This window comes from Aplidium turbinatum, chromosome 8 (genome assembly GCF_918807975.1).
Source record: "Aplidium turbinatum chromosome 8, kaAplTurb1.1, whole genome shotgun sequence".
In the NCBI taxonomy this organism is placed as follows: domain Eukaryota; kingdom Metazoa; phylum Chordata; class Ascidiacea; order Aplousobranchia; family Polyclinidae; genus Aplidium; species Aplidium turbinatum.
In genome coordinates, this window is record NC_137479.1 from 13,525,339 (window position 1) to 13,552,691 (window position 27,353).

The window sequence follows — 27,353 nt, forward strand, 5'->3', positions numbered from 1 at the left end:
AACCGTAATGCAAATGTATTTGTTAAGTAAAAATTAACGTGGCTGTGCAGAAGAAACAACAAGCACAAAGCAGATAAAATACTACACAATTGTTAATCACCGCCCATGGCAGACTCAAACAGGTAAAAACACAAATCAAGTAGCAAACAATTCGCTTCTCGTTGACGACAAATGCAAGATTCTTTCGTGTGATAAAAGCACCGCAAGATATTTACATGTGCTAAAAAGGCAAGTTTTAACCGACAAATTAGTCCTTTTTTACAACATTGAACCAATGTAAAAAAGGATTGGTTTGCTGGTTGGAAAAATCTTCATGAAAATAAACTCAAGACGTTTTCATAAAGTAAAATAAAACCAAAACCTTGAAAGCAAACCAACATGGATTGACTTTCGGAGTTTAAGTTCAAATCTTTGAACGTTCTATGCTGTACATTAACGGACACAGGAATAAGAATCAGTTGATAAAAAAATACAAATTTCATAACGTTATTAAGATAGCTATTAAAGCATTTTTTTTTGGCAAAATAACAATTGATGGAGTATGGGTGACAAAGTATGTGTTGCTGCTATTAATAAGAACTATTCAATCTTTTGCAAGTTATAGTAACGTTAAACTAAAGTTATGATATAACGTTTTCACTGCACATTAGAATGTTTAAACGAGACCAAAATAAAACACAATCGGGTCTAACACTGTAACTTCATATTCAACACAATCATATTCTGGATCTGAAAGCAAATTTTTTCCCATGCCGAGCATAGGCTTAGGAGTTCCAGATACTGTACAAAACTTCAACCATTCCTAAATCTTTCTGGTAGCCAATCTCTTTTCAAAATGCCTTGAGTATGGTGCAAACTTTTATAAGTTTAACTCATATACAGCACTTACCCAGGCATTAAATCAGTCGTTTTTTACATTCATTCAACGTCTGCAGGCCTCTGCAGACGAATGTTAAAAACGACTGATTTGCTGTCTGGGTAATTCACACGTTGATCATCCTGACGTCAAGCATGGGAACCAAAGATGGCAACAACGTATTTAAGGTCGCGTGTCTTTTTCAAGCAAAGAACATAGTTGATGATATTTCGGTTCTTGGCAGTATGACAGTTGAAACGCTGAAATAGAATACACAATAAACGCAAGTCAATCGAACGTCGTCAGCGCACTGAACACCAGGTTAGCAAACAAACTACATATAAGCAAATCAACAACGATCTGCGCAATAGTACACTCGGTTGCGCTTTTCTTTGACTTCGTCTTGTTCTCTGTATTTAAGTAAAGTTAAAACGACAAAGCAAAAATTCAAAAACAGCGTTTTGGCACTGAACAAAACCTAGCCAGAAAATCAATGTTTTTTCACATTAATTCAACGACTGTTGAATCTATAGACGTTGAACCGATAGGAATAAAGACGGGTTTTCTGACTACAAACTGGCCTTTTGTGCCGTGCATGAATGTTGCTACAGTAAAGACATGTCTTTTCAAATATAAACCAACTGCTTGTACATCATTGCCCCTTCACATATACAATATACTACATACAATACATAGAACAAAAGCAAAGTAACAGACCGATATAGTAACAAAGTCTCAGCATAATATGCACACGTAGGCAAACAAACATGAAAGATGTGATCACACTTTTCAAGTTAACATGAAGGTTCTAATGCATCAAATGTAGTCAGGAGAACGTGTTGCGAGTTACAAAATACATTAGAAAATCTTGAAACGATAGAGCTGAAAACCGTGTTTGACAGGATTGATTGCAGCATTGTAAACATACTCTAGCTAGGAAAAGTCGTCTTTTTACATCGTTTCAACGTCTCCAGATGATGTAAAAAGAACAAAGTTTGCTGGATGATGCAAACTGTGTTCAGCGATGAATGCAGAAGTAGGAAATTCTCAAGCTCGAAAAGGCTGACGACGACGTGCGAGGCGGCATGAGGATTCGTCAGAACTCCGAAATGATGTCAGTGCTGCTTCGACTTAACAAAAGCAAGACCATGAGTCCTCATGTGGGTTTTCAACTCTGTCTCGGCGTCGAACTTGTGGAAGCAAACTTTGCATCGAAACACGTTGGTTTTGCTGCCACCAGCAGCGCTTATGTCCGTATTCGAGTCGGACAACGGCTCGTTCTCGCGCGCTGCTCGTAACTTCGCGTCATATCGCTCAAGAAGGTGACGACGCTTGATCTGAAAACAAAATTCATTTTCGGCATATGGATGAAGACTATTATCAAAAGGCAAAAAGGGTCGCATTTTTTGCTTGTTTAAATGTTTATACCACCTCAATTTTATCCACCAAAATATAACGTTTCTAAACGTTGAAACAAGTGGTTTTAATTTCAAAAACAAGCCATGTAGAAAGCAAGCGTAGAATCGAAAAAAAACGAATCAAGGTCTACCTTGTGCTTGATATGCAAGTGCTTGTCAAGAGAAGCAGAAGATGCGAAGCTGAGACCACATTCCGTGCACTGAACCATGGTCAACGCCGATGCGGCATCTAGCGACTCACTGTGCTCAGTGATGTGAGCCTGCAATGTCCAAGTTTCGTGTCAGTTGCGATATCTTTACTCATGTTAGTCCCTATGCGTTCACTGGACTGACAATCAACTGAAAGTAAAATCACTACTGACTAACATTTTTACTTTTTAAAAAATTGTGATTTCCCGTTTACGAAAAAAATATATATCAAAACAAACTACATATAATTTTGTGTGAAAAGTATCTTTTCGCTCCAAATCCAATATTAACGACACAGTCATAAAAACTTGGTATGAAAGCATTAACAATTAATTAGCGTCATCCACACCAACCTGAAACACCAATCTGTCGCCATGTTGGTAGTCGCACTTGATGCAGTTGTAGATGTCAGGAAAGTTAAACATGCTCGGATCTATCTCTTCAATGTCGTCGTTCTGGGGAAATAAAAAGAATCAGCTCCTTGTTGAAGATATATGGTAAAAACGTCAGGAGTACGTAAAGAACGTTTAGCGTGACATTGAAGTCTGACAAATATGGCAGGATCCATGGAATTAAGGATTTTTTCTAACCTTGATCCCAAGATTTTTGTCACAAAATCAGGAAATTGAAAGGCAAAACTTGGAAAAATTTTAGGGAGACTTCCTAAAATTTCACACTACTGGTACATACACAATGGAAGGCTATACACAACTTTCATATCTTTCACTTGATGATGTCTTCAAATTAATCATCTATTTTTTACCCTTAAATGCTTTAAGTAATATTAGTCGTTCAAGGTGCCCTCCCTCAATTCATCAGAAAATGCTCAAAAAGGGTTTTGGCAGTAAATAAGACTGGTATTGTTATTGTCCATTTTTTAATGACTTGCTACTATTTCAGCTGATAAAGCTACTTTATTGCAATGGTTGATCCATTGCAACAGGTTGATCATATTGCAACAGGTTGATCATGCTTGGTAAGCTGTGGCCTCCCTTATGAACACCCTCCATTTTGTTCTATCTCTAGTTTGCGTTGATAATTTCGGCATGCTTTCCAGAGGTAATTTGCTGGATTTTGTCAAAATATTTTGTAATCCTTTGTTTGTTTGCCTTGCACCATTCTCAGACAACATTACATTTTGTAACGAATTTCTTCTTGCAATATGTCCGATGTATCGTAGTTCTCTGAGGTCGATGTTGTTAATTGAACTTCAGTTATCATCTATATTTTATTTGTTGGTTAACGAGTTTATTTGTTTTCTTTCCCTCCAGCTTATGCGAAATATCCTCCCGCGGCACCAAATTTCAAAGATTCCTAACTTTTTAATGTTACGTTTTTTGCATGTGCGAATTTTGTTTTTTTTTCATGTCCATGTTTATTACATTGGTTACTCATTGCAAATTTAAATAATCTTAGTTGTTTGTCTAATAGCAAATAAACAAACAGATGCACATTCTGGGAGAAAGGTTGGTCACATGGCTTCGTTGTCTCCACAAGAGCAGAATATTATCGGAATGTAAACAACAACAATGCAACATTGAAACAATGTATCCCCATTCTAATTTAAACTTGTGCAGTTCTTGCTATTCATAAACTATTGCCGGATGATAATTCTCTTTTGAACTAACCTCTTCATTTGGTTCAGGATCTTCTTCATCAAAGCTCCATCCTTCTTCCACCATCTTCTCGTCAACTTCTCCATAAGACTCCTCTGATTCGTCAGAACAAGATCTTTTTCTTTTTTTCATTTTCATTCTCATCCTGTTTCCAGCGACTGCGGCCAACCTTTTGGCTCTGGCTTGGACCGGATGACGACTCGTGATCTTTTTACGAGGCAGCTTCTTTTCCGGATGAAGAGACTTTGAAGATTTTTTTTCTGAAATTTAAAATTCTCGTTTTAAATCGTAACAAATTTAAAAAAGTAATCAAGGAAAAACTTGACATTTTTTCTAAACAAATTCGTGTGGCACAATGAAAATCACTTCTCATCAAAAATCTGTCATTGACATTCACACATTTGATATTTTGACGTCAGAGATGTTTGAAAATAATACCTGGCTTTTTACGCCATACTCACCAAGAAGAAGCGTAACCGCATTTACCATGACAAGTTTTCAGCCATATTTCAACTTTAAATAAATATCAGATTGAAAGCAATGGGGAAAGGTTGGCAGCACAAATCACGCCAACGATAGTTTGACTTTAGGTTTTCGATTTTATTCGAAGTCACAAAGGCATGGTGAAAAAAAAGCAATAGAAAAGCTCTATTTGAATCTACATCACCATATATTGGTTTACCGATTTATATGAGCTAGTTGAAATGACTAGTGGATTTGAGATTGATGTAGACAAACGAGGCCTGCAAGAATGCAACAATGTCCACAAATCGCCGTTTTCCGACTTCAGGTGATTCCTGCATTATTAATGCGCGTAAAGTTTGATAGGGCCACAATGGCCGTCGCTTCATTCAGCATAATAATAAATAAGTATTGTAATTCTAAGAGGTGAAATAAAATATATAAAAAAAGAATTGTCAAAAGCGTACGTTTTTCTGGAGTAACGACTCCATGTTTGTCTACTTCAATGGCAGAAGCCTTAAATTTTGTGCCAGGGGAAAGGTAATGCCTGTGCGTGCGTACGATCTTGACGTCATCTTTTTGTACGGTGCTGACGCTGTGAGCCTGAAAGAGAAAAGAAAAATCTTGAAAGTTTTACCGAGTGGCATGAAACTGCTGGTCAAGACACCACAACCAAACTTTACAAATAGGTCGCACCTTCTTCAAATGCTTCACCAGCGTGATGCGCTTCGCATACTTTGTGGATCCAACAGGACATCGTGTGCAACAATACAAAGCTCGTATGCCTCGGTGGATGCAACGTATGTGACTAGAACGACTGTGCGATGATTGGAAGACCTGAAAAGGGCCATCAATTAGAATCTAGTAAATAAAAACAGTCAGCTTTGGTAACTAGTCAAATCTGTTCGTAGAGCTTTCGCTTTCGTAAAGGCGGCTTCTTTCAGTAGCTGTTCAAATAGAAGTAAGAATACGATTGCTCAGCATGGGTTTATTACTCATCAATAAAAACGTCAAGTAAAGTTGAGGTAACTGGTTTCCCACACGCAAAAATAGGTCACAATTAAGTTTTAACTGATCTAAAATGCTAAGCCCATATTGTTGATCTCCACGTGTATTTTTTATCGAAACGAGAATCGTTCAAAAGAATTGAGCCGTTTAAGTTGTGAATTGGCAACAAGTTGATGTCATCATGTCAATATACGTAAATATCAACCTAACCTTTTCACACTCGGGACAGGGGTAGGACTTCTTTCCCTGTGCCGTTTTGATAACACTCAGCTTCCGTTTTGGTGCTGGCAAAAGCGGCGATGGTTCATCAACATGATCACCATCATCATCACCATCATCATTATCATCATCACGATCATCATCATGGTCATCTGACGACGGGTAGCGAGTTTTAGACTGGGTATTGCTCATACCTAGAAATAATGGACTGATAACATGACGATCTCTTGTGCGTAAATACAAAAAGACATGGCCGACCTAGTATACCATGGCAATAAGCACTGACTAATCAACATGAATAGGTTAAGCAGAAGTTTACGAGACGCAGAAAACAAACTGGTGAAAGAGAACTGTCGACGACAGCATTGCAACGAGACATCTAATTAGAACACCAACAAAGGGCATTTCTTTAAATGCGTCTCTTTTGTCTCACGTGCTTCTGGAAAAACAAAGCAGGCGATTGACCTACTTCTGATTATTTTTTTTATAAATCCCCCTCAAGGAGGATTAGCACTATCAAACAACACAAATTGTGCGCCGACAACAAAATCAGACATCACTAGATAGTTAAAAATAAGGAAGGTGGCGAAGTGATTGGTGGTTTTCATGATCTTACATCCGACAACACTGATAGAGTGTGATGCAACAACCGGAATGCTAAAGTATTGTAGCTAAACTACATACTAAGCTAAAATACTAATAAACGTACATAGAAAACTAACTACAGCTAAACTCATACCTTTAATACGAAGCTTAAAAGGCCGTTTGGATCGTTTCTCGTCGCTAGATGGCGTCTTGCTTGAAGTAAGCGAGTCGTCTAGTTTTAACCTAAAGGCATAACAAGCAGTTTAGCAACTGCTTACCCGACTGCGTAGAGTACAACAAACTAGGCATTGGTTCCTACATGGAATACACATCAAGTTCAGCAAAAGCCCCGTAAATGAATTTAATGGTGACTTGCATTTGCTAAAATTATTTAGACAAGACTTCAGCTGACGAAGAAAACGCACCTTTTCAGCTTGACTTGAGGTTTCACAGAAGTTTCTTTTTGTTTCTGCAAATCAAGAAAGACGTTAGAATTCCACGCACAACATACAGTAGTGAGCAAGACATTTCAATTTAAAAATATCTACCTGATCAGCGTTGGGTCGTTTCGCTGATCTACTTGGCCGTTTGTTGTCTGAACCTTGTTTGGTTTCATCTATAAAGCACAATCAGATTAACAAAATTAAGTGAAGATTACCCAGAGAGAAAAAACTTCACTACGTTTTCGACAAAAGCAAAAGGTGAATTATTGATGTCAAGTGACGAGTCGGGTTGCAACTTGCATTAAAAGGTTGGGTGTTGTTGAAATTGTAACTTAAAGCCAATATTTTATCTTAAAACAATTCTAACTGGAGATTTGAGTTTGCGATGAACTTAATTCACATCTCACAACTTCAGCTGTAGAAAATCACGTATTGAACTATATTATGAGGATTTGCGTGCAACAACACCGATTAGTTTTTCCCTTTGCTTAGCCCTTAGCCTAGCCCTAGCCTAGCCCTTAGCCTTAGCCCTTAGCCTAGCCCTAAGGTGAGCAAACTTGCTCCTGTGTCCGTGAAAGCGTATCGCGGTGCAAACCTACATCCCGTAGTCCTTTTGTCACACAGCCATCGAGCAGTGAACATCACAAAAGCTAGCAGGCCTTATAGTGACACTATATGTATCTAAATATTCTTTGATCTGAGCAGCTTAGAAGGAAAGCTGTGGATACCAAGTTTTCGAGATTATTGGTATTGACCCGACATGAAGTTAAAGCCAAATTTATCGTTTCAGAAACAAATGGTTCAACTGCTAGGCTACTGCAAAGGACATCGATCATAAAACTTCGCAAATTTTCGCGAAGATTAAAAATTGAAAATATAACTTAGCGGTTCTTAAACTCAAATCTTTGATAACTCAAGGAATCAATCTAGTTGCTAAACCTATAAAAATTCTTCACACCAGGCTCGTACAGAAATTGACATTGGGGCTTATGTGTTTTTCTGAAACGCTTCCCGCGCAATACAAACATGGCAATTAATCAGAAATCGTCCGAAAGAAAAGTATCTCTACACAGCGAGACTTGCTGGCACCTACTTTCCACGTTTGCAATTTGTAGTGGTTTCGGCTTGTCGTCATCCACTTCGACGGCGTAGGCAGCCATTTCATTCAGTGATGAGACCTTGTGTTCGTTTTGCAAGTGCTCGCGGAGTGGAGCCTTTTGTTCAAAAAGACTCGTGCATAGGTAACACTGCAAAACAATAAGCACGCCCGGTGGTGTAGTTACCCAAGAAGATTTTGACTCCACGCTAATTCATGTACATGAAAGATGACAGACGAATGAAAACTAGTTTGATCAATTCTCAAAATCAAATCTTAAATAACCAAGAACACTGTGCGACAGAGACCACTGGTCACAGCTACGAACCTAGCATCTGAATGAACAAAGACAACACTCGGCTGCGATGACTATAAAAGTTAAAATAACGTTAAGGAACAAGCTGTCTCATTCTATATCACGTACCCTCCCCAAAAAAGGAATAGAAACACTGAAGGTAACATTTCATGTCATCCAACTTTTAGTAACTTTGAAGTCTTCCTGCAGTTATTCTTCCCAGACAGGCAACAAAGCTAGATAAACTCATAGATTCTGTCAACACTTTCGTTAGTTTAACTTTATTCGTTACTGCTAACCCAAAAGCAAGTTCCGTAGGCCAAGAGAAAAAACGTATTTTTGATAAAAAAAACAAAAACACCTTGACACAAACGCAGAATTTCTAACAGCTCAATAACTTTACCTTATAGGCGGTGATTCTTGTGGAGTTGATGTGGCTATCAAAATGCTTCAACAAAACAAATAACTGCTGGGAGTGGCTGGAATCAGTGAACACGGTGTCACAAAGAGGGCACTTGTATATCGTCTTTAATGTGTTCGTCGGTTCAGGAGTGAGATTGTGTGCTGATCTAAAACGAAAAATAAAAAGTGAAAACAAGAGAAAAGAAAAACAGAAAAAGAAAAGGGGAAACTTAAGGCTTGAACAAACCTTTGGTGGTTCGCGATGTTTTGGGTCGTCTTGAACGCCATTGGACATTCACGGCACTTGTAGAAAACTTGCACATGATTCAGCTAAAACGGAGGGAATAAATATATTTGATGACAAAGCACTTCGTAGTAAAAGTATCAGATTTAAAAAAAAATTGTACACTGCAACAAATTAGGTATGTTGAACAATGCAAAGTATAACTACGTCAAAATTAGTTACTAGTTCACTAAAAACCTTAACAGCCTGTTTCACCTCAGATTCTATTTGAATAAGTTCATTCTGATTGTCACAATCAAGGTGCAATGCCTCGCGATGGCTTGCTTTGTATCTTCAACGAGCGTGTTGTTTTGGTTGTAGAATTCTGGTGCGATGTGTTATTATCGGTTATGACCTGAAGTAACCTCTGATGACGAAATCTGTATTATGTAACGTGTTTTCTACAACCTTCGGCCCTACGTGACATTCTTTAGACTTCTTTAAACTTGCTTGTTTATGCCGCTCAATGCTACGTGACCGACGATGATTTCGTGTGATGCAACACTACGTAACCTTCTCGAAGTTACTGGACTGAACAACCAACTATAAATAGTGGTGTGGTTTGTATTATGATTATTATTATTATGAGTTGATTATGAGAGTTGTGCTATGAGTTGTGGATTGGTAGTTGATGCAGAAATTATTGGTGATTGAGACTTGAAGTAATTGAATACAAGTAGATGAGAATTGGTGCTGATATAAATTGTGTTCGAAATTAGAGTTATTTGAGAAGCCGTTCGTTAAAGTTCTTCAAGAAGTCAGATTATCATTTCACTAGTAGAATTATTCGACATTTAATTGACTGCTTTTCGGTTTGACCCATTAAACTACGTCATTGAATCTTTCCAAGTCTTTTTCCTGGTAAGAGATAGAAAGAAATCGTGACACTGATGATTCTATTGAGGTGAACCAGGCTGTTAAGGTTTTTAGACAACCAGTACCTAATTTTGATGTAATTTGCTCTGCTTGGCTTTTCGCTTGACATTGAGCATTTTTTGTAGTATTAATAGCATTTATTGTTCAAAATAAAACTATAAAGGCTAGGTATTGCCTACATAATCCTTTGTGAAGAAATTCTAACAAAAAACAAATCCAGTGTCTCAAGCGTGCTCAATGCTCGGCAATCAACGCCATTAGTGCACCCAATGAGTGATCCACAAAAAATGATCTCACGAACGAAATGCCTATCCAAACTCTTACCCGCAAGTGATGTCTCAGCTGATCATCAGTTAGAAAAGTCAAATTGCACAACTTGCACTTGTAGCATGAAGCGCGGCTCAAGTGGAAACATTGAATCCTCAAATGCAAATTGAACTCCATCTTGTCTCTAAAAAAAAAAACATAGTTCATGCAAACAAATCTGACGATGTTCGCTCCAGATTCCATCCACTTAAAATCAATTAATCCACGTTAAATCTATGCCAAAAAGATTTGATTTGCTGGATGGGATGAAAAACTGTAAAAGAATTCCATATCTCGGCCAACAAATGTTGCCGTTTCTACATCGCCAGACAATGAAATCATGCAAAAAAAGAAAATCATTGAAACGGTTTTCAATTTTGTTACTACCACGAGCAAGCTGGTAAAATCCAAAAATCGCAAACGATTCACCCATCGGCAGGCAAACGAATCACCCATTCACCCAACGACACTCACCCATCAAATGTCTGTCCACATTCTGGGCAGGTATGAGGCGAGGCATGACGATGCATTCTCATATGAGCTGAAAAGACACATTGGTTGTGCAAGGGAAGCTTGCATATGTCGCAAGTCCGCAGGTTGGCATTTCGCCGCTGGAAATGATCTTCCAGTGTGCCATTGCCGTCGGTTACAAATGAACATTCCGTGCACGCCTAAATAAACGTATTTTAAGTTAAGCACCAGAGATACTATTTTATACTTCGAAACATTTGATGCGACGACTTATCGACTTTACTTCGACAAAAGTAAAAGTCTGAATCACAACGGGTTAATTCACAAACATTTTTCACTCGACTTAATAAGAAACGTTTAATTAGGCGAGATTTACCATCGCACATCCTGTTGTTTTTTGATCTGAAGATTTCCGAAACTCCACTTTTTCCTGTGCCGCTTTGCGAAAGAATTCCTTAGTACGCGGTTTACATAAAGACAAAGGAATGGGCGACAAGTTCGCTCCGTTGAACTGCATCACTTCCCCGTGGTCACTGTGTTCGCGGGCATGTCGCAGTATCTCGCATTTGTTGAAGAATACCAGCATCTGATTGCACTGAACGCAACGAACCTAGACAAAGAAAGGCCGTTGCTGAAGCAATATGATAGTGGGATACCGATCGCTTTGCTGGGACAGTGCTGAGCTTGACATTTTGACGCAACAGTCCTTAGTTTACTATAGACTAAAATACAACCAAACATTTTCACCGATATTAATTTATGATCATATCTAAGCAATTGCCACACAGCTTCAAGTAGAAACCAAACTAACTTTGACGACAATACTTCGACGATCGTAATGATGCTGCAAGCTTGAGCGAAAATAAAATACATCTCCGCATTCAAAACATTGCTCAGTTTTCAGTTCACTGCATGCGGGAAGATCCAGGTATTGTGGAGGGATGGGAGGCGGTGTGTATTTGTTGAGCGGGCTTGGACTGCTTATCAGTTTAGAGAAGGCACTCTGAAAATGTAAACAAAAAAGGAGTCAGTGTCATGTTTGAAACTCCATTTAATAATCTAAAATAGGCCTGTCGTATGCACAGACAGCTATAACACTGTTTAGTATGGGGACGGTCATGGGACGGTTTAAACCCTGCTCTTTTTGGCGTCCTCCAAGGGGGATCAGGACCGTCGTATTGCGTAAACTTGTCATCTTTGAAATGAGGAAAAGCGGGAAATGGTGATATATAATGTTTAAACAGACCTTTACACAACATCACAACGTTGCAAAATTGAAATCCAATAAAAAAAAAAATGAAAGGTCTAGAGAAAAAATAAGGAATATAATATTGCAACTTGAAATCACCTCTGGAAGCTACATATACCTGAAATTCCTGTTCTCTCGAATTCTTAGAATGAGTGCGAGAAGCAGCGGCTTCTAAAGCTTCAGCAATAACAGACGCAGTTGGTGACTTCGAAATGTTGGTTGACACTTTGAGACTCAACGCCGTTGACGCTGAAGAAAAAAATGGCTTCGGAGCAACTACTTTGCTTGAGAGTTGTATTGGCTTAGAAGTAAATGAAACAACGGAAGATAATGTCGACATTGCATTCGTTGGTGCTGCTGAGTCCCCTGCCTTTTGAGAAGATGAAGGTGAAACTGTCACTTTAGGAAGTAAAGACAACGGTATTCGCTTGACGATAACTGGCTGAGTAGGTGAAACAACAGAAAAACCTATGGAGCTAGACGTTTGAACGGGAGTTGGTTGGATCTGTATTGAAGGAGTGCCGGAAACTCTTGCGCCAGAAGAAGAAACGGTAAAGACAGTAGCTTTGCCAACAGAAAATGATGGAGAGGAAAGCTTTGGGATAATTATTCGAGGAGAAATAGGAACGTTACTGACCGGCTTAGTTGTTGGAAGAAGGTAGCGGACCCCGGCCACTGTAGATTTAGGCACGACGTGGGCTTGTACAGCTTTAACCGTTTTCGCACTTAACTTACCGCTCAATAGTTTAGCAGCAGACTGTGATGTCACAGCAGGTATATTTGCAACTGCTTTGGGTGCAGTTTTTATCGTTGTCCGAGGCAACAGCTGAATAGTTGGCACGGATTGGCTGCTGCCACTCACTAGTGTTTGATTGGCGCCAGCATTTAGATACAAAGGCGGTCTGCCTGGAGCTCTGTTAAATGACATGGTGACGTCTTCTCCAGAAGGAGCTTGGGTGCGAGTCGTCTTAAGTTTGTATCGAGGCACAGATTTATTAGGCACCTTTTTCGCACCGGTTTGTTTTTGTTTTTTGGGTTCACTGCTCACATCGGAAGCCATGTTGATGAGTTGACGTTTCAACGCTGGTTGTCGCATTGTCCTGTTAATCTTTTTCTTGCGTTTTTGCATAGTGGAGGTGCTCCCACTTCCAGTAGCTGAATCAACACTAGAATTAAAAGACGAAATTGCATCTGGAAGGTTTGTTTGATAAGCATCACTGTCGTTTCCAGAAAAAAAAAGGCTGCTCACTACTGGAGCAGGAGGTGTAACTTTAGATAAAGTTCTGAGTGGCAAAGATGAATCGGATGATTCAGAAGACGAGGACGTTTGACGTCTCTTTTTTTCCTTTTTGTACTTCCGTTTCTTCTTTTTTCTAGATCTGCGCGAATCATCAGATTGTGCATCGTCACCAATCAGATCACCGAGAGCTGTGGACTGATGTATGACCATTCCACCTGAAGAACGGAATGCTGTAATTTTCAGTTTCAAGCCTCCTATGGTCGGTTGTTCATTTTCTTTTACGGGAGAAGGTACATAATCGGGATGCTTCAACGGCAACTGTGAGATATTTGAACTAGAAGCTGTTGAAGTAGCAAGTTTGCATTCATTTGCATTCGCAGTAGTTGAGGTAACTGAAATATTCGTTACACTCGCTGAAGTTTGAGTTGTTAAGGTGATCACTGGTTCCACAGACGTAGTTTTTGAAGTGCTCGTGTCCAAAATAGCAATTGGAACATCAGAAGTGTCTTTTTTTTGAGTATGAAAATGCCGTCGTTTGAAGGGGAAGTTAGCTGGTGTTCTACTCGCAGTTGTATTTGTGGTGTTTGAAGTTACAGTAGAAGTAGTGCCAACAGTTGTGGTCGTCAATGTTGGTGATATTGGGGTAACAAGATCATTCTGACTCAAGGCAACAGTGGAATTATCCTCAGTTGCCTCTTTTGCATTCGAAGAAATAAGCACTTCCTTATTTTTGGCTGATTCTTTTGCTTTCTTTGTGTTTTGCTTACTGTCATTTTCTGTTGCTTTGGTAGTTTTTCCTTGGTTCTTGTCTTTTTTCTTTCCTTGGTCATTTTTTAAGCTACCTTTAGCGCTTTCAGCAGCTTCTTGAAGCAGGCTATCAAAAAGGGAGAAAATGCTGGAACCAGATTGTTCATCTTTGTTCGATTTGCTACTAGATTGCTGAGCAGACTTTTTGGAATCGTTAGGATTAGCTACTTTTCCACGAGTTGCATTTCTGAGAGTTCCGTTAGAGCTTGCAGTTTTATTTTCATTTGTTCCAGACTGCGCATTCTTGTGATTGGAAGTCTTATGGGAAGATTTTAACTGAGTGGTGAGGTTACCAGTAAAGGTTTCATTTCTGGCTTGTGTTAAAGTCGTTTTATCTGCCGAAGCTTTTCTTCCTTTACCACTTCTATCCTCGTTTAGTTTGGGAACGTGTAAAACTTTCGATTTTTGTGGAACCGAAGAAGCAGATGACTGTTGAGTTTGCTGACAATATTTTTCTAAGATATGTTTCTTTTTCGGTCCGTGATACGTTTTATCTTTCAGAATGTTAGTGGTACTTGTCAGTGGTGACGGATCAGAACTGGTAGTCTTTGTTAGCACATGAATTTGTGACACACTTGAAGGTGCGTTTACAGACGATTCTACGAGCGATGAAGAGAGACTAATTTCACTCCCAGACGTTTTAGAAGAAAAATCTAACGGCGCAGACATTTTTTTTGCGAGGTTGGCCACACTATGATCAGGAGCAGCATAAGTTCCCCCTTCTCTAGATAATGCACGGCTATGCGTGCTTGTGGAACAAGATAATTGTGCCAAATTAAGCTCTTGCTGAGGTTTCGTGGACGGAGATTCAATAATCTTTGCACTATTTTGTTGGGGCTGCAAGTTTCCGTAAATACTTGAAAGTGCACCAGCCATTGATTGTTGATACGTTGGAAGTGTAACGCTTTTTGATGTTGTAGAAGTTGAGTTTGTAGTGGCGTTAGCAGTGCAGACACTAGGGGAAAAGTGGACTGAAGAAAAAGCTTTTTCTGCAGATTGCTTTTCAAGTCGTTGTTGGGTTAGGCGCAAAAGTTCCAACGACTGTTGTACAGCGGCTTGATTAGGGGGCATTTGGGAAGAAAAACGATCAGCCCCTCCAACATAAGGTGCGTTTAAAAAATTTCCGAAGCTGAGAGGATCATGACCTGGTGGAAGACTGTAATTAGAAGTCAAATCAGTACGTTTAGTGCCTGGTAAGTGCTGTATATTGGCAGGATCCGGTAAATGGCTAATGGTATGTGATGTGCTCTTAATATCCGGCTTTTTAGAACTTTGAGACAGCGTATCCACAGCAGCAAATGGGAGTGACGACGTAGTTTGAACATGGTCAGAACTTTTCAAAGGATTGTTTTTCGAATGGGATGACCCCATTGTGGTAGCAGATGAAACAACAGGCCATGATGATGCTGAAGACGAAACCAATGGAAATCGCTGAGTAGGATGTGAAACAGTAGGAAAAACAGATACTGTAGACGTTAAAGATGAAGTAGTTGTGTAGTCAAATTGAATTTGAGACATATCAGGAAGAATTGGGAACCTGTCGGAGGATGTTTTCCCAGGGCCGACACCAGGAATGGAATGAGCATGCCTCGAGTTGCCTATGTGAGTAGTTGAAGTTGTAGTTAAAGAGCTACTGGTAGAGGTAACCTCAACTGGCTGTTTCGCTAATAAAGATTGTAAAAAATCCAAATGCCGTTGATTAGATGATAGCAGCTGAGTGTCGACATTCGGTGAAGCTGACTGCTTGGCAGCTGTTGATGATGACGACGAGATAGAGGAAAATGTTGGCGTGAGCGTGGAAACAGACTTTGCAGAAGCTATCTGTGCTTTGTTTTGTGGATTCTCGTAAGCCATAGCATCAGTATTTTTACCACTAGAAAATGAAGACTGACTATCCATGCTTGTCGAATTAATATACATTTGTAAAAGTGCATTGCTGTTGGTGGTAGACACTGGCTGATAAGATACTTCGGAAGAAGAGTGAGTATTTGCTTTAATTGTGCTTTGAAACCGGCTTGGAAAAGATTTATGAAGATCCTGATCTTTAGAACCCTTTCTTCCACTTGATGTTAAAGGGATGGTTGGATGTTTGGATGCTTTGGGATCCATAAATGCATCACCATCGTTTGAACGCAATGGAAGAGGCATAGAAGTCTTATTTTCACTGTTTGCTGATTGAAAAGTAGATATCGAAGGAGACGGTTGATTAATTTTTGCAGTCATTTGAAAATGTGCCCCATCTGTCGGACCCCGAGCAGGTGGTATTTCGAACATACCACTTCCCGAAACGCGATGGCCTGTGTATATTTGACCAGACATATTCATGGTAGAAGATAGACGACTTTGCTGTGCAGGCCTTGTGTCTTCTGGGTTCGCGGATGAACGTCCAGGAAACATAGAACTTTCTGATACCACCGAAGGAGCATTTGAAGTTATGACTTTATCATTAACCGCTGTATCAGATTTAGTAGCATTGATAGCTTGGTTTAAAAATTGCTCATAAAAGATATCTATACTTGACTCATCAGGCTTTGCCAATTTTTCTTTTTGGTTTTGGGATTTAGGCAACTGGTTGGATGACAGTTTAGTTGAAGGTCGAACACTACTCTCTTTCAAAGTTTCAGATTTACTTGGTTTCCGAGGCCTTGAAGGTTTAGTTATAGTGGTTGAACTTCGCTTGTTCACTGCTTGTTGTTGAACAGCGTAAGAAGCTTTGTTGGAACCAGAAACTTTTGGTGTCACCCGAGAAGGTTTCTGAGGTAAAGTTTTCAAATTACGAGATGCCTGCAGTTTACTCATCAACGATTGACGCTTTTCATTTAAAATCGCAAGTTCTTTAACAGAGTCAAACAACGAGGGATCGGAATAATTTTCTCGTTGAATAGTTGACGCCAAGATGGGTCTTGCCATTTCATTGGGAACAGCTTGTTTAGGATTGGAGTTTTCGTTGCTTTCAGCTCTTTTTGTAGGCAAACGAATAGTAGGCTCGTTTTGATCGAAGCCAAACTCATCCTCATCGACAAAGTTAAATTCACCAGATTCAACTTTTTTTGTGGCGTTTTGACTTTGCTTTTGTTCATTGCTTGCACTTCGCCTTCTCGCCAATGGGCCAGCTTTCAGCTTTTCTTCACCCTCGCGTAAACGGGAGTGGGTTAAACCTTTTTGCAATGTGATGCTGGATGTTGGGAGTTGCCCTTGCGCTCTAAACAAAATACAAAACTTTGATCAGTCCACATCTGTTCAAATAAATACAAAATATTATACGCAGCATGTGCAATTGTGCAGCTATTAAAATTTTGAAAACTTAATAGCCTATTGAACTTCATGTAAAATTTCGACAAGTGCCGCAATCTGGTAGCAGTTTTATATAATTCATATAAAATTTAACCAAATACAAGTACACTGGATTTAGCCTATTTAGTCAAACACCCAAAATTCATGAAGAAATTCAACGTTTTCGATACACTGTTGTATCTTCGTAACAATGACAGGTTGAGATTGAATTGCTGTACTAACACTGTAAGCGATACCTCTAAACATTGCAACCTCAACACCAGACAAAACACTAAAAGCAACACAGGTTAACATGCTAAAATTCTACGACCAATTACCCCATGACAGTGGCATTGCTTGAAGCATTTTCATTCAACGACATATCTGATGGGTCTTTGTGAACGGGAGAATAATCACTTATAGGGCTGACAGCTTCGTAGCCGGGTGGTTGACTAAATATCTGTCAGAAAAAAAGTAAAAAACAACTACAAATACTTGGATACCGTTTGACAAAAGTGAGAGGAGTTCATAGATCACTTAAGGTTAGCAAATTCAGACACATTCTCTCTTCTACAGTACAATATATGAAGAGAAGTCTGTAAGTTTCTTTAAACGGTGGAATCTAGTTTGTGAAACAGTACATTTAAACAGTGTTTGCATTTGACAAAAAATTTGTATCACCAAAAGCAATACATACCTGTTTTATCGTTTCTAGCACTAGTTGCAACGTTCATCAGATGAACGTTGCAACTAGTGCTAGAAACGATAATTGTCCTGATGAACACCCAAACTTTTCAGTATTTACCTGTTTTATTTCGCATTCAGCCGAACTCAGCATGTTTAAAACAGTGTTGTTTGATGTGCTTCCACTTTCAGACGAATTCGGCTTCGCTGTTTGATAAGCGTTTTGGCTGTAAGATACGCCTGCAGACGATTGCTGGTGCGCACTGGATTGAGACGGTTGACCCTTGGAAACTGCCACTGTAGATTTTTGTTTCAATTTACCCCATTCCATATGATTATCAAGGATTTTGCTTTGGGTTAAAGACAAGCCGTCAGACAAGCCCGTGGTGTAGTTTGCGGAAGAGTTTGAAAATATACTTCTGTTATCATTTGGATAGCCCATAAAGGAAGCTTGATTACTGCTGGTGGAAACTATGAAAGCGGGTTGTTGAAAATTTGTAGGTTCTGCAGATGTTTGCACAGATGCAAACATTTGCTGAGTGCCTGGCGCAAATCCAGTTGCAATGACTTGTTTTGGCTGTTTGAAGTTGGCCAAATGGTGGGTTTGACCAATAGTCAGAGCATGAGATTGATTCATAGTTCTTTGTGGCCACAACTGCTGTGGGACAGACGCTTGTGGAGTTGACTCTGACGATGGAATATGGAAGCTTGCGAAGTCAGGGATGGAAAACTTATCTGTAAAATATATTTTTATACGGTTTGGTCATAAGTGTTTTGGAACAATCTCGGCGTTTGCAATATATAATTTTTTGGAACAGCTATGAAACAGTAGCACAATTACGACATTGAAATGGCAAAAAGCTGTATATACCACACACCTTGAAACATGCTTTTAACCGGAGTAGGTAGATCATCTAAAAGGCCATCATCAATTGAAATGTCATTGACATTGGGCTGAGAAATAGAGGGTGTGGTATTTAAATACTGCAAGTGTGATTGGTCATCTGGAATAACTGGAGGTGGAGGCGATGTACCCATTTGCAAAAAGGGGGCTTCATTTAACAGTCCATGCTGTTGCATCTGTACCAATGGTGTGGCAGAAGTAGATCTGTTCGCTTGTTGTGTCAGTTGGTTAGACTGTGGGGTGTTTGGCTGTATCACTGACTGTGGTGTCAACGGGTTGTTTGAGTGAGGAGTTCTCGGTGTCAAGTTGGAATCGCCTGATGGACTTGGTTGTGGAACGCTACCAGGATAGAAGGAACTTTCGCAAGAAGTGTTTGATTGTGGCCTTGGTAATTGCGTTCCTTGCTGACGATATATTCTTGAAAATGCTTCTTGTTGTTGACCTGCTTAAAACACACAAATAAATAAAGTTTAAAGTGTACTGTTAGTTTTAGTATATGATAGAATAGGTAAGGTAAAGGTGATCTCATACTCAGTCACCGAACTTCGGAAAGTAAGATAAGATTCTCATCACACTAAACCTTTGCCACAAACAAGAGTAGGGTGACCAGTTAATTTCTCTCGCCACCTCTCCTTCAGCAACTACGCCCACCCAATTTATTACACCTTGGGTAGAGGTGAGCGGTGTTTAACAACCCTTTGTCCGCCCCGATAGCTCAGTGGTTAAGCGCTCGACTCAAGAAGCAGCGCTGGCTCGGCTCTCGGGGTATGTGCTTGAGCAATGCAATTCAGGACTGCTTTCCATTCAGCGGCACTTAGTGGATGGAATAATTCCACGGCAACAACATTTCAACAATCGGAAACTTCACTCTGCCAATCGCGGTAACCGACCCTGTGTCAAAAGCCTACAAATATGTGAAACTATCAGAAATTACCTACCAAGGAATTGTCAGTCCGAGGATAAAGATTCAAAACCAACCAACAAACCAAACCATCTTAAGCTGAGTGTCGAACCAGGTTAGCATCATTAGAAAGCCAATCCCTTAGCTGCTGTGCCATCCCACCGCCCATGATATGTAACATCACACACATATAAGTAACATGACAGCAATATCCATTCTTTTTACTTTGATTGAAAGTTTTACGAAGTCTGCAGACTTTCAATGTAAAAGTAAGTTGCGTAGGTAATATTAGAGTAGGCCTACTGTACTACAATATGAACATGTGCTAAGAAAGAGGAAGGAAGGATAGTCCCTCAGATTGGATCAAAGGGCGATTGGAGGAAAAACGTGGATGTAGAAAATTGGCCACCCCCACCAATGGGATACAAACCATGTAGAATGTAGATTAGATGATGATAAAACAAAGCATGATACCCATCATAGTTGAAACTTTTGATCCAGGATTGTATGCATTTCCGGGTACACTTCTAACCAAGCCTTGATCATCAGCTTTCATGGCAACAATGCTGCTTCCTCCAATCAACTGCTACATGCAAAATATACACTGTGTTCATAATAGTTAATTAATATGATACTGTTCGTGTCCTCACAGTATTAACTACTGACGAATAACATCGTTCAAATCACACAACGCATGTCGCCAGCAAATATTTTAGGTATTTAAATGAGTACAAGCAAGCGCTGTGAATTTCCGTGTAAAACAAGAAACAAATGGCAAAACAATTTGTACAAAATATGATATCGAAATTTGTTTATACCTGAGACGAATGCATAGTTTGTTCTATTGCAGCTGGTGTATGAGACTGCATTTTTTCACTTTTGTGTGGCACCGGTTTTTTCACTTTTGGTCGATGAGGCTTGGCTGCCACAGGCTGTACATTTGGAGAAGCAAATCCCGCACTTTGGGGAGTCTTCTCATTTGACAGCATTTCATCAACTGAGTCGAGGAATAAACTTCCCAAGCTACTGCCTGCTTGAACAGCACTTTGATCAGATTGCTCAACATGACTGGAAAAAGCATCTTCAATGACATTGTTGGCAAGAATATCATTTCTTGACATGCCACCCATTCCTACAAACACGATAAGACTTTACTCACTATTGATTATTTCAAGTAGTGTGATTGACAAAGTTTCAAAAACATTAATTTGTATGACTTTTTTTAATTGTCTGTTAGTAGACAGGCAACCTATGAAAATAAACATGTTACTTTGTATAACGAAACCAAATCAGGCTTTCCAGAAATGGTAACAGAAAAAAATATTACATGCACAACCGACACTGTATCATTGAAATACAAATCAGAACTGGAAACAATTTGCTGTTTTTCTCATCTTACCAAACTTGTGATTTGTTGCTACAGATTTTGATTCAGTAAACATGAAATCAAAAAAGCCAATTTTTGTGTCCACTTCAAACATTTCATAAATATCTGGCTGAGACACAGCTGCGTGCTATTACTCGGTGCCAAAGTGATACTCTTTCAAATCTCTTGGCTAGACAGTCCATAAGAGGTCATTGACGACAATCACCAAAAATTTAAAACATCACTATGCTAACATTGTGTGTTAGAAATTACCATGCTCTAATCCAACCATCATCTGAGTGGTTCCCATATGTTGATTATGACCAAGCTGCAAACCATGCTGCTGTAATGAATCAAAATTTATTTGATCTTGTATTACTGGAAGAGATGAATTTGTGTGCATCTGAGACAAATTTTGGTGATCTGCTGCTATTCGTGGTGCATGACCTTGACTGTGCTGGAGAGTCATCTTTGAAGGAGCATCATCCAAAGCCGCAAGCAGATCTTCAAAATCTCCTACGTCAGCCATGTCTGAAGGAAAAAAAAAACAATAAAATTAAAAATATATATTGAATGTTTAAATATAAAATGCTGAAAAAGACACTCAAATATTACAATAGTGAAACACAAGTGCGATGCAATAGAGCCAAATACAGTTTATTAACCTTTAAAAGTACGATTGAAAACAATCAGTAGTTATTGCATGTTTGTAGTGCTGTCACTTTTATTGAGGGGTGGGTACATAGGAGTCCTCCAACTGTGATGAAAGGTTTTATTAGTTACGTATGTCTTTTGAGTAAAAAGTTTTTGTTTGCTTTTTTATCTTGAGTAAGTTAAAAAAAAAGTTATGTTAAATGGCGTTTCACTACAAAATGCAGCCATTATATTCTGCAAAAAGTACAGCAAACTGTAAGCTTATTGTGAAGCAAGATGAAGCATACTGAACAGTGAACTAAACATAATGTTCATACTAGTTACAGGCCTACTTTTCCTAATCTGGATTCTGGAACCATTACCTTTTACAAATATGGAATTACAAAAACTGGCAATTGTTGACTGCTGCTGCATTATATACATTGTGATTTTGGCAGTTTTTTAGCAAAAATGGTAGGCTATAAAAACAATCATTTTAATGTTATTTGTTTTAGGAGAAAATTGAACGTTGCAGGTTTTTGTTAGCTTCTGCTTCGTTTTCAGACATTACAACGTTTATTGCTTGCTAGCCTCTGTTTTTAGTCCAAGTTAGCTACTATCTGTGTAGAGCATTGTAGAAAAAATAAAAATAGGGGCGGTTACGCTTCAAACGAGAAGGAGTACAGTCGGTGATACTCGCTTAACTAACAACAAAAACCAGTTTAAGCACACATAAAATATACTAACCTACACCTAGCAAGCATATGGTGAGTTATGCCATATAAAGTTTGAGTGACCCCACAAGGGGTGGCGACACACAAGTTGAAGACCATGGAGTTTTCCAGATACTTTTTGCTAGCTTTGTAATCAAACAATTATGTCTTCTTTCCTCAACTGGAAGAAGTTTTAGCACAGCCCCAGGAAAGTAGGCTACAATTGAACACTACTTGAGCAAACCAAAATTTACATGATATGGGTATTTTACAGGGATAAGGCGGTAGAATATTACTTCATTAGTCATTACTTTACACTAGTCAATGATTCTCAACGTGGTCTGGTGCACCACTGTTGGTCCAACTGGAATTTTTAGTAGTCCAGAGTTTCATAAATCTTTCAAGAAACGTTTGAAACTTATAACTGTTACAAAAATTTATGCAAAGACTGTGCATAAGAAAATGATGTAGCTTTCTAGTGCTTTGCAACCTCTATGAAGTTAAAAAGTGAATTAGCAAATTGTTTGCAGTTGTAAACTGTATTATAAAGTTTAAAGTTTCAAAAAATAAAAAAGTTCATTTGTTTGTTGTTCCGATTATATATAGTTATCCTACACACACCTAGTATCTTTCATGACACACTAGTTGTGGTGAATAAGTAGGCTATATTACACTAAAAGGGGCATAAACAGGATTTTGAAACTGATGGGGGCATTTGATTCAATCTGACATGTTTTTGACTGAGTAACTACTTCAAGTTAAATTAATGAAATATATTTTAAACTTTTTTAGAAGGTGTGTCATATCCCAATGCCCCCAACATACATCAATGTATGTGCATGATCTGTTGCAAAAAAATAAATAAATTCAAACTATGCGTCGCCACTAAGCTTTTAGTTGTTCAAATCAGACAAGTAGCTTGGTTTAGTGTGCAAACTAAGAGATATTGCTTAAGTAGAAAGGGACTGACTGAGACTGGAGTTCACTGATCTATCTGCAACATGATTTCTATAATTTGCCATGATGAGGTGTCCTCTGTTCATAAAACAAAGTGGTCCATGAAATGTTTTTCTTTTTAAACCGAGAGCAAAAAACGACTCACATCCCAGACATGATTCTTTTTAAAGAAACAACATCTTTGTGACAAGTAAAACTTTGCAGCTTGATACCAACAATAATTATAAAACCAAAAACTGGCTGATGTGGAGGAGTAACCTTTCAGAGCAGCCCAGAAAACATTGTCAACTTGGGGTAGAAAAATGATAAACCCTCAACCAGGGATCCTCAACTCCAGAAGTTCAAACGAAAAATACTAATATTAAATCAAAGAACAAGTTATTTTGCTTTGTTTGTTGGTTATAGCTATACAACTAAGACTTTAGAATTTTGTAGTATTTTGTAAAATAACAACCTTCTCTTAAACAGATTTTGGGAAGTTACCTAACTACTAACTAAATAATGCAGACGACCTGGTGTATGCAGACGACCTGGCTGTATGCAGACGACCTGGTCTTGACAAGTAATAGTATGGAGGGACTGGAGAGAAAGTTTGAGAAATGGAAAGAAGCATTTGAAACCAAGGGTATGAAGGTGAATCTTGAAAAAACAAAAGTGATGGTGAGCGGAGCAGAAGGAACAGTTGTTGAGAACAAAGTAGATCCCTGTGGAATATGTGGCAAGAGAGTGATGAGAAATTCAATGCAATGCAAGGAATGTGGAAAGTGGGTACATGCAAGATGTGCTAATGTCAAGAGAGCTGCAACAAGATTGACGAAGTGTTTTGTTTGTGGGAAATGCAGTAAAGGAAGGAATGAAGTGGAAGGCCATGATGATGAGTTCTGCCATGGCATCGAAACAGTGACAGACTTCTGTTATCTGGGTGATCGGATAAATGGAAGTGGTGGATGTGAAGCAGCGGTGACAACAAGGGCAAGATTGGGCTGGGCAAAGTTCGGGGAATGTGGGGAAATGTTGCATAGCAGAAAATTTTCACTAAGGATGAAAGGAAAAGTATATCGGAGCTGTGTGCGGCCTGCAATGCTATATGGTAGCGAGACATGGGTATTGAGAGAGAGTGAACTGGCAATCCTGAGAAGAATGGAAAGGTCAATGGTGAGAGCAATGTGTGGGGTGAAAACGAAAAGGGAAAAAAGGACTGAAGAATTGTTGGATATGCTAGAGATGAGAGAGACCATAGACCAACTGGCAAGGGCAAATGGAGAAAGATGGTATGGACATGTGATAAGGAGGGAGAAAGGAAGTTTTCCTAGAAAGGCACTAGATCTAAAGGTGAATGGGAAGAGGAAACGCGGTCGTCCAAGAAGAACGTGGAAACAACAAGTGAAGGATGAATTTAAAAAAGTCGGACTGAAGGAGGAAGATGCAAGGGACAGGGTGAAATGGAGAAAAGGGATTAAAACAATCGCTGCATGGAAACAATCGGCCACCCCCACTAGTGGGGAACAAACCAACGACAGGCGACGATGGATTATGATGATGAAAGGACATTAAAACAATTAAGATAATTAAAGCAATAGAACAACACAAACTAGTAGAGCAGATTAGGTTACATGCAAAACCACATGTTTTACTGCAGAATCCCAAATTATTTCAAGTAACAATGATACATTAACAGTGTGATATTATGACAACATTGGAGATGCAATGATACATCCTATGGCACAATGGATCTCTATTCTTGTATTGTTTTCAAACAATTAATTCAATTTCAACTAAACTAGATAAACAGGCTGAGCGAAACTTTCTGTGCCTTCTGTTTATGTGATTGTGACAGGGGTTCACAAATGAATAGAACAATTCTATGCCATAAACCAACATATTTGCCAACCTACTATGTTTATGGTTTGAATTTGGTTTGAGATTTATTGTCATTTACTTCCAAAGCCATTTAATGAACTTTTTGGCTATGTTTTCATCGTTGGATAGCAACACATAACCTACTCATACTAGCGTAGTCATGCATCAGCAGAATTTAGCCGATTTCAACATGACTGCATGTTGATGAGCATTGAGCAGTCTTCATAATGACAATACTATATAAAATACTTAGTGGTCTGACTAGTATTGCTTGGTATGTAATTTATACTGATCTACTTCACTTAAAAAGAAAACAAAATACTATAGGTTTTCTTGCACCTGAGTACCGGAGAGCACTAAAAAATTCTTTTGAGAAAAAACTACCAATTAATGAAGTATTTGTCTGCAAAAGCTAAGAAATATTTTGCTAAGTAAGTTGCCAAAACTGCTTTTGCTGATGTTGCTACAATTAGCACTGTCAAATGAGTCTTTTTTGCAAAGTGTTTTGTATCAAGAATTACAAAGAGGAGTTATTAGCACAAATAAGCGTACTTTTGCTTCATATAAAATATAGGAAAAGGGGAAAAAAGCTAACACATGGTTGTTTGTTATAAAGTCTGGTGAAAAAAAATATGTGACTACTGTTTGCAGCAAGACATTCTTCAGCCCAATTTTACTAGTTTAGGCTACTCAGAAAGTAGTCACCACAGCCAAAACAAATTAGAAAATCTTTCAGCACATTTGAAGGACAACCAAAGTAAGAATCATTTATATTACAAGTGGATTTTGAATACCAGTATCTTATGAATACATACCGGTAATGTAGATAGAGATGATAACCGATATGAGCAAACATGCTGAAATATGCACAATTGCTTAATGTAAAGTATTTCAAGCATTAGTTGTTTAAAAAAAATATGAACAAAATGTATATTTGATATAGGTATGCAGCATGACTTAAACAAACTATTCTTAACTGTATTATATGCATCAATCACCATGCTCAGCATAAAGTTTTAAGTGAAAAGCTAATTAAGAAAATCACAGTTTTGTACTGTGTAATAAATAACCCAAGTAATGAACAACTAAGAATTTTATTAACACTAAAAATACCATAGGGCATAACGGGGTAATTCCGGACAGAATTTCCGTTTTCGGATTACCATTGCTCACGTGTTGCTTTTAAATCGACCCCAATGCAAATTTAAGACATTCACACATATGTTAATAGTATGCTACAGCAATTTTCTAAAATTATTTTAAGATGGCCACAAGATGAGGCCTACATTTCCAGTGCCTAACTGTCCGGAATTACCCTGTCTGTGGGGTAATTCCGGACATGCACACCTTTAATGCAAAAAACAGAATATCCCCGTAGCCTTACCGTTACAGGTAATTCCGGACAGCACAGAAACTTTATTTTTTCAGTTTTTCACCACATTTGGCGCTCGAAAGCTAAATTATATGTATGTAAAAAAGGAACATTTTGCTCACTCTGAAAAAGATTGTGTTTGAATGTTTTTTTATCCTCTGACTGCGGAAGTCACTTTATGAACACATTAATGTATTTTGTTTGCGTTGTGTTGTTTACCTACTTTGTTATTTTGTATTTACGTGTGCATTTATTCTTTATACTTCTGTTTTGAAATAAAATAAACTGATAATACGATTAGAACAGGAATTACCCCAGGCTGTCCGGAATTACCCCATGTCCGGAATTACCCCATTATACCCTACAGATTCATGCATTTTCATGAATAATACAGTACCGTACTATGAAACCTATTTCAACATCGTATTGCCAAGTCAAACTAATTAATGACCTGAAAGGTCACTGTTAGCCTGCAATATTGTCTAATGACATACATATATTCAACAACAAATATAAAAGGATGATCTATATCAGCCAAGTAGTATTAACCCTAACAATAGAACATGGTATAGTCGTACAAAGAGTGTAACCCTACTCATATAACCATAAGCATAATGTTATTCAATATTCTTACTTATTCATTATGATACAAGGTTTACTTATTCAAAGCTGGAATACATAGAACCATGCAACACAATACACCAAACTGAAGTGTAGCATTAGAAGCAAACAGTATGATATTGTTGGTATGAATACTTACTTTGTAGAGTTGTAAAAAGGTGCTTCAATGCTTCAAATTATTCCTTTTATTCAAAGATGACTGTAATTTCATTGCAGCTTTATTCTATCAGAAGATTGCAACACTTTGA

The 27,353-nt window shown here is 38.5% G+C and overlaps 1 protein-coding gene across 1 annotated transcript; it reads right to left on the minus strand.

Moving 5' to 3' along the window:
* Nucleotides 1-27,353, minus strand: LOC145776079 (uncharacterized). Its single transcript, XM_082587484.1, has 25 exons — nucleotides 27,245-27,353; nucleotides 21,223-21,480; nucleotides 20,402-20,715; nucleotides 20,058-20,169; nucleotides 18,657-19,124; nucleotides 17,900-18,513; nucleotides 17,433-17,554; nucleotides 11,893-17,023; nucleotides 11,337-11,528; nucleotides 10,902-11,135; nucleotides 10,529-10,725; nucleotides 10,073-10,199; nucleotides 8,837-8,919; nucleotides 8,591-8,756; nucleotides 7,890-8,043; nucleotides 6,902-6,969; nucleotides 6,779-6,822; nucleotides 6,508-6,596; nucleotides 5,760-5,962; nucleotides 5,238-5,378; nucleotides 5,009-5,144; nucleotides 4,092-4,339; nucleotides 2,817-2,918; nucleotides 2,406-2,534; nucleotides 1-2,193 (listed from the first exon to the last, which is right to left on the minus strand). Exons 2-25 carry the CDS (start codon nucleotides 21,476-21,478, stop codon nucleotides 1,972-1,974), a joined length of 9,552 nt encoding a protein of 3,183 aa, XP_082443610.1. The 5' UTR covers nucleotides 21,479-21,480; nucleotides 27,245-27,353; the 3' UTR covers nucleotides 1-1,971.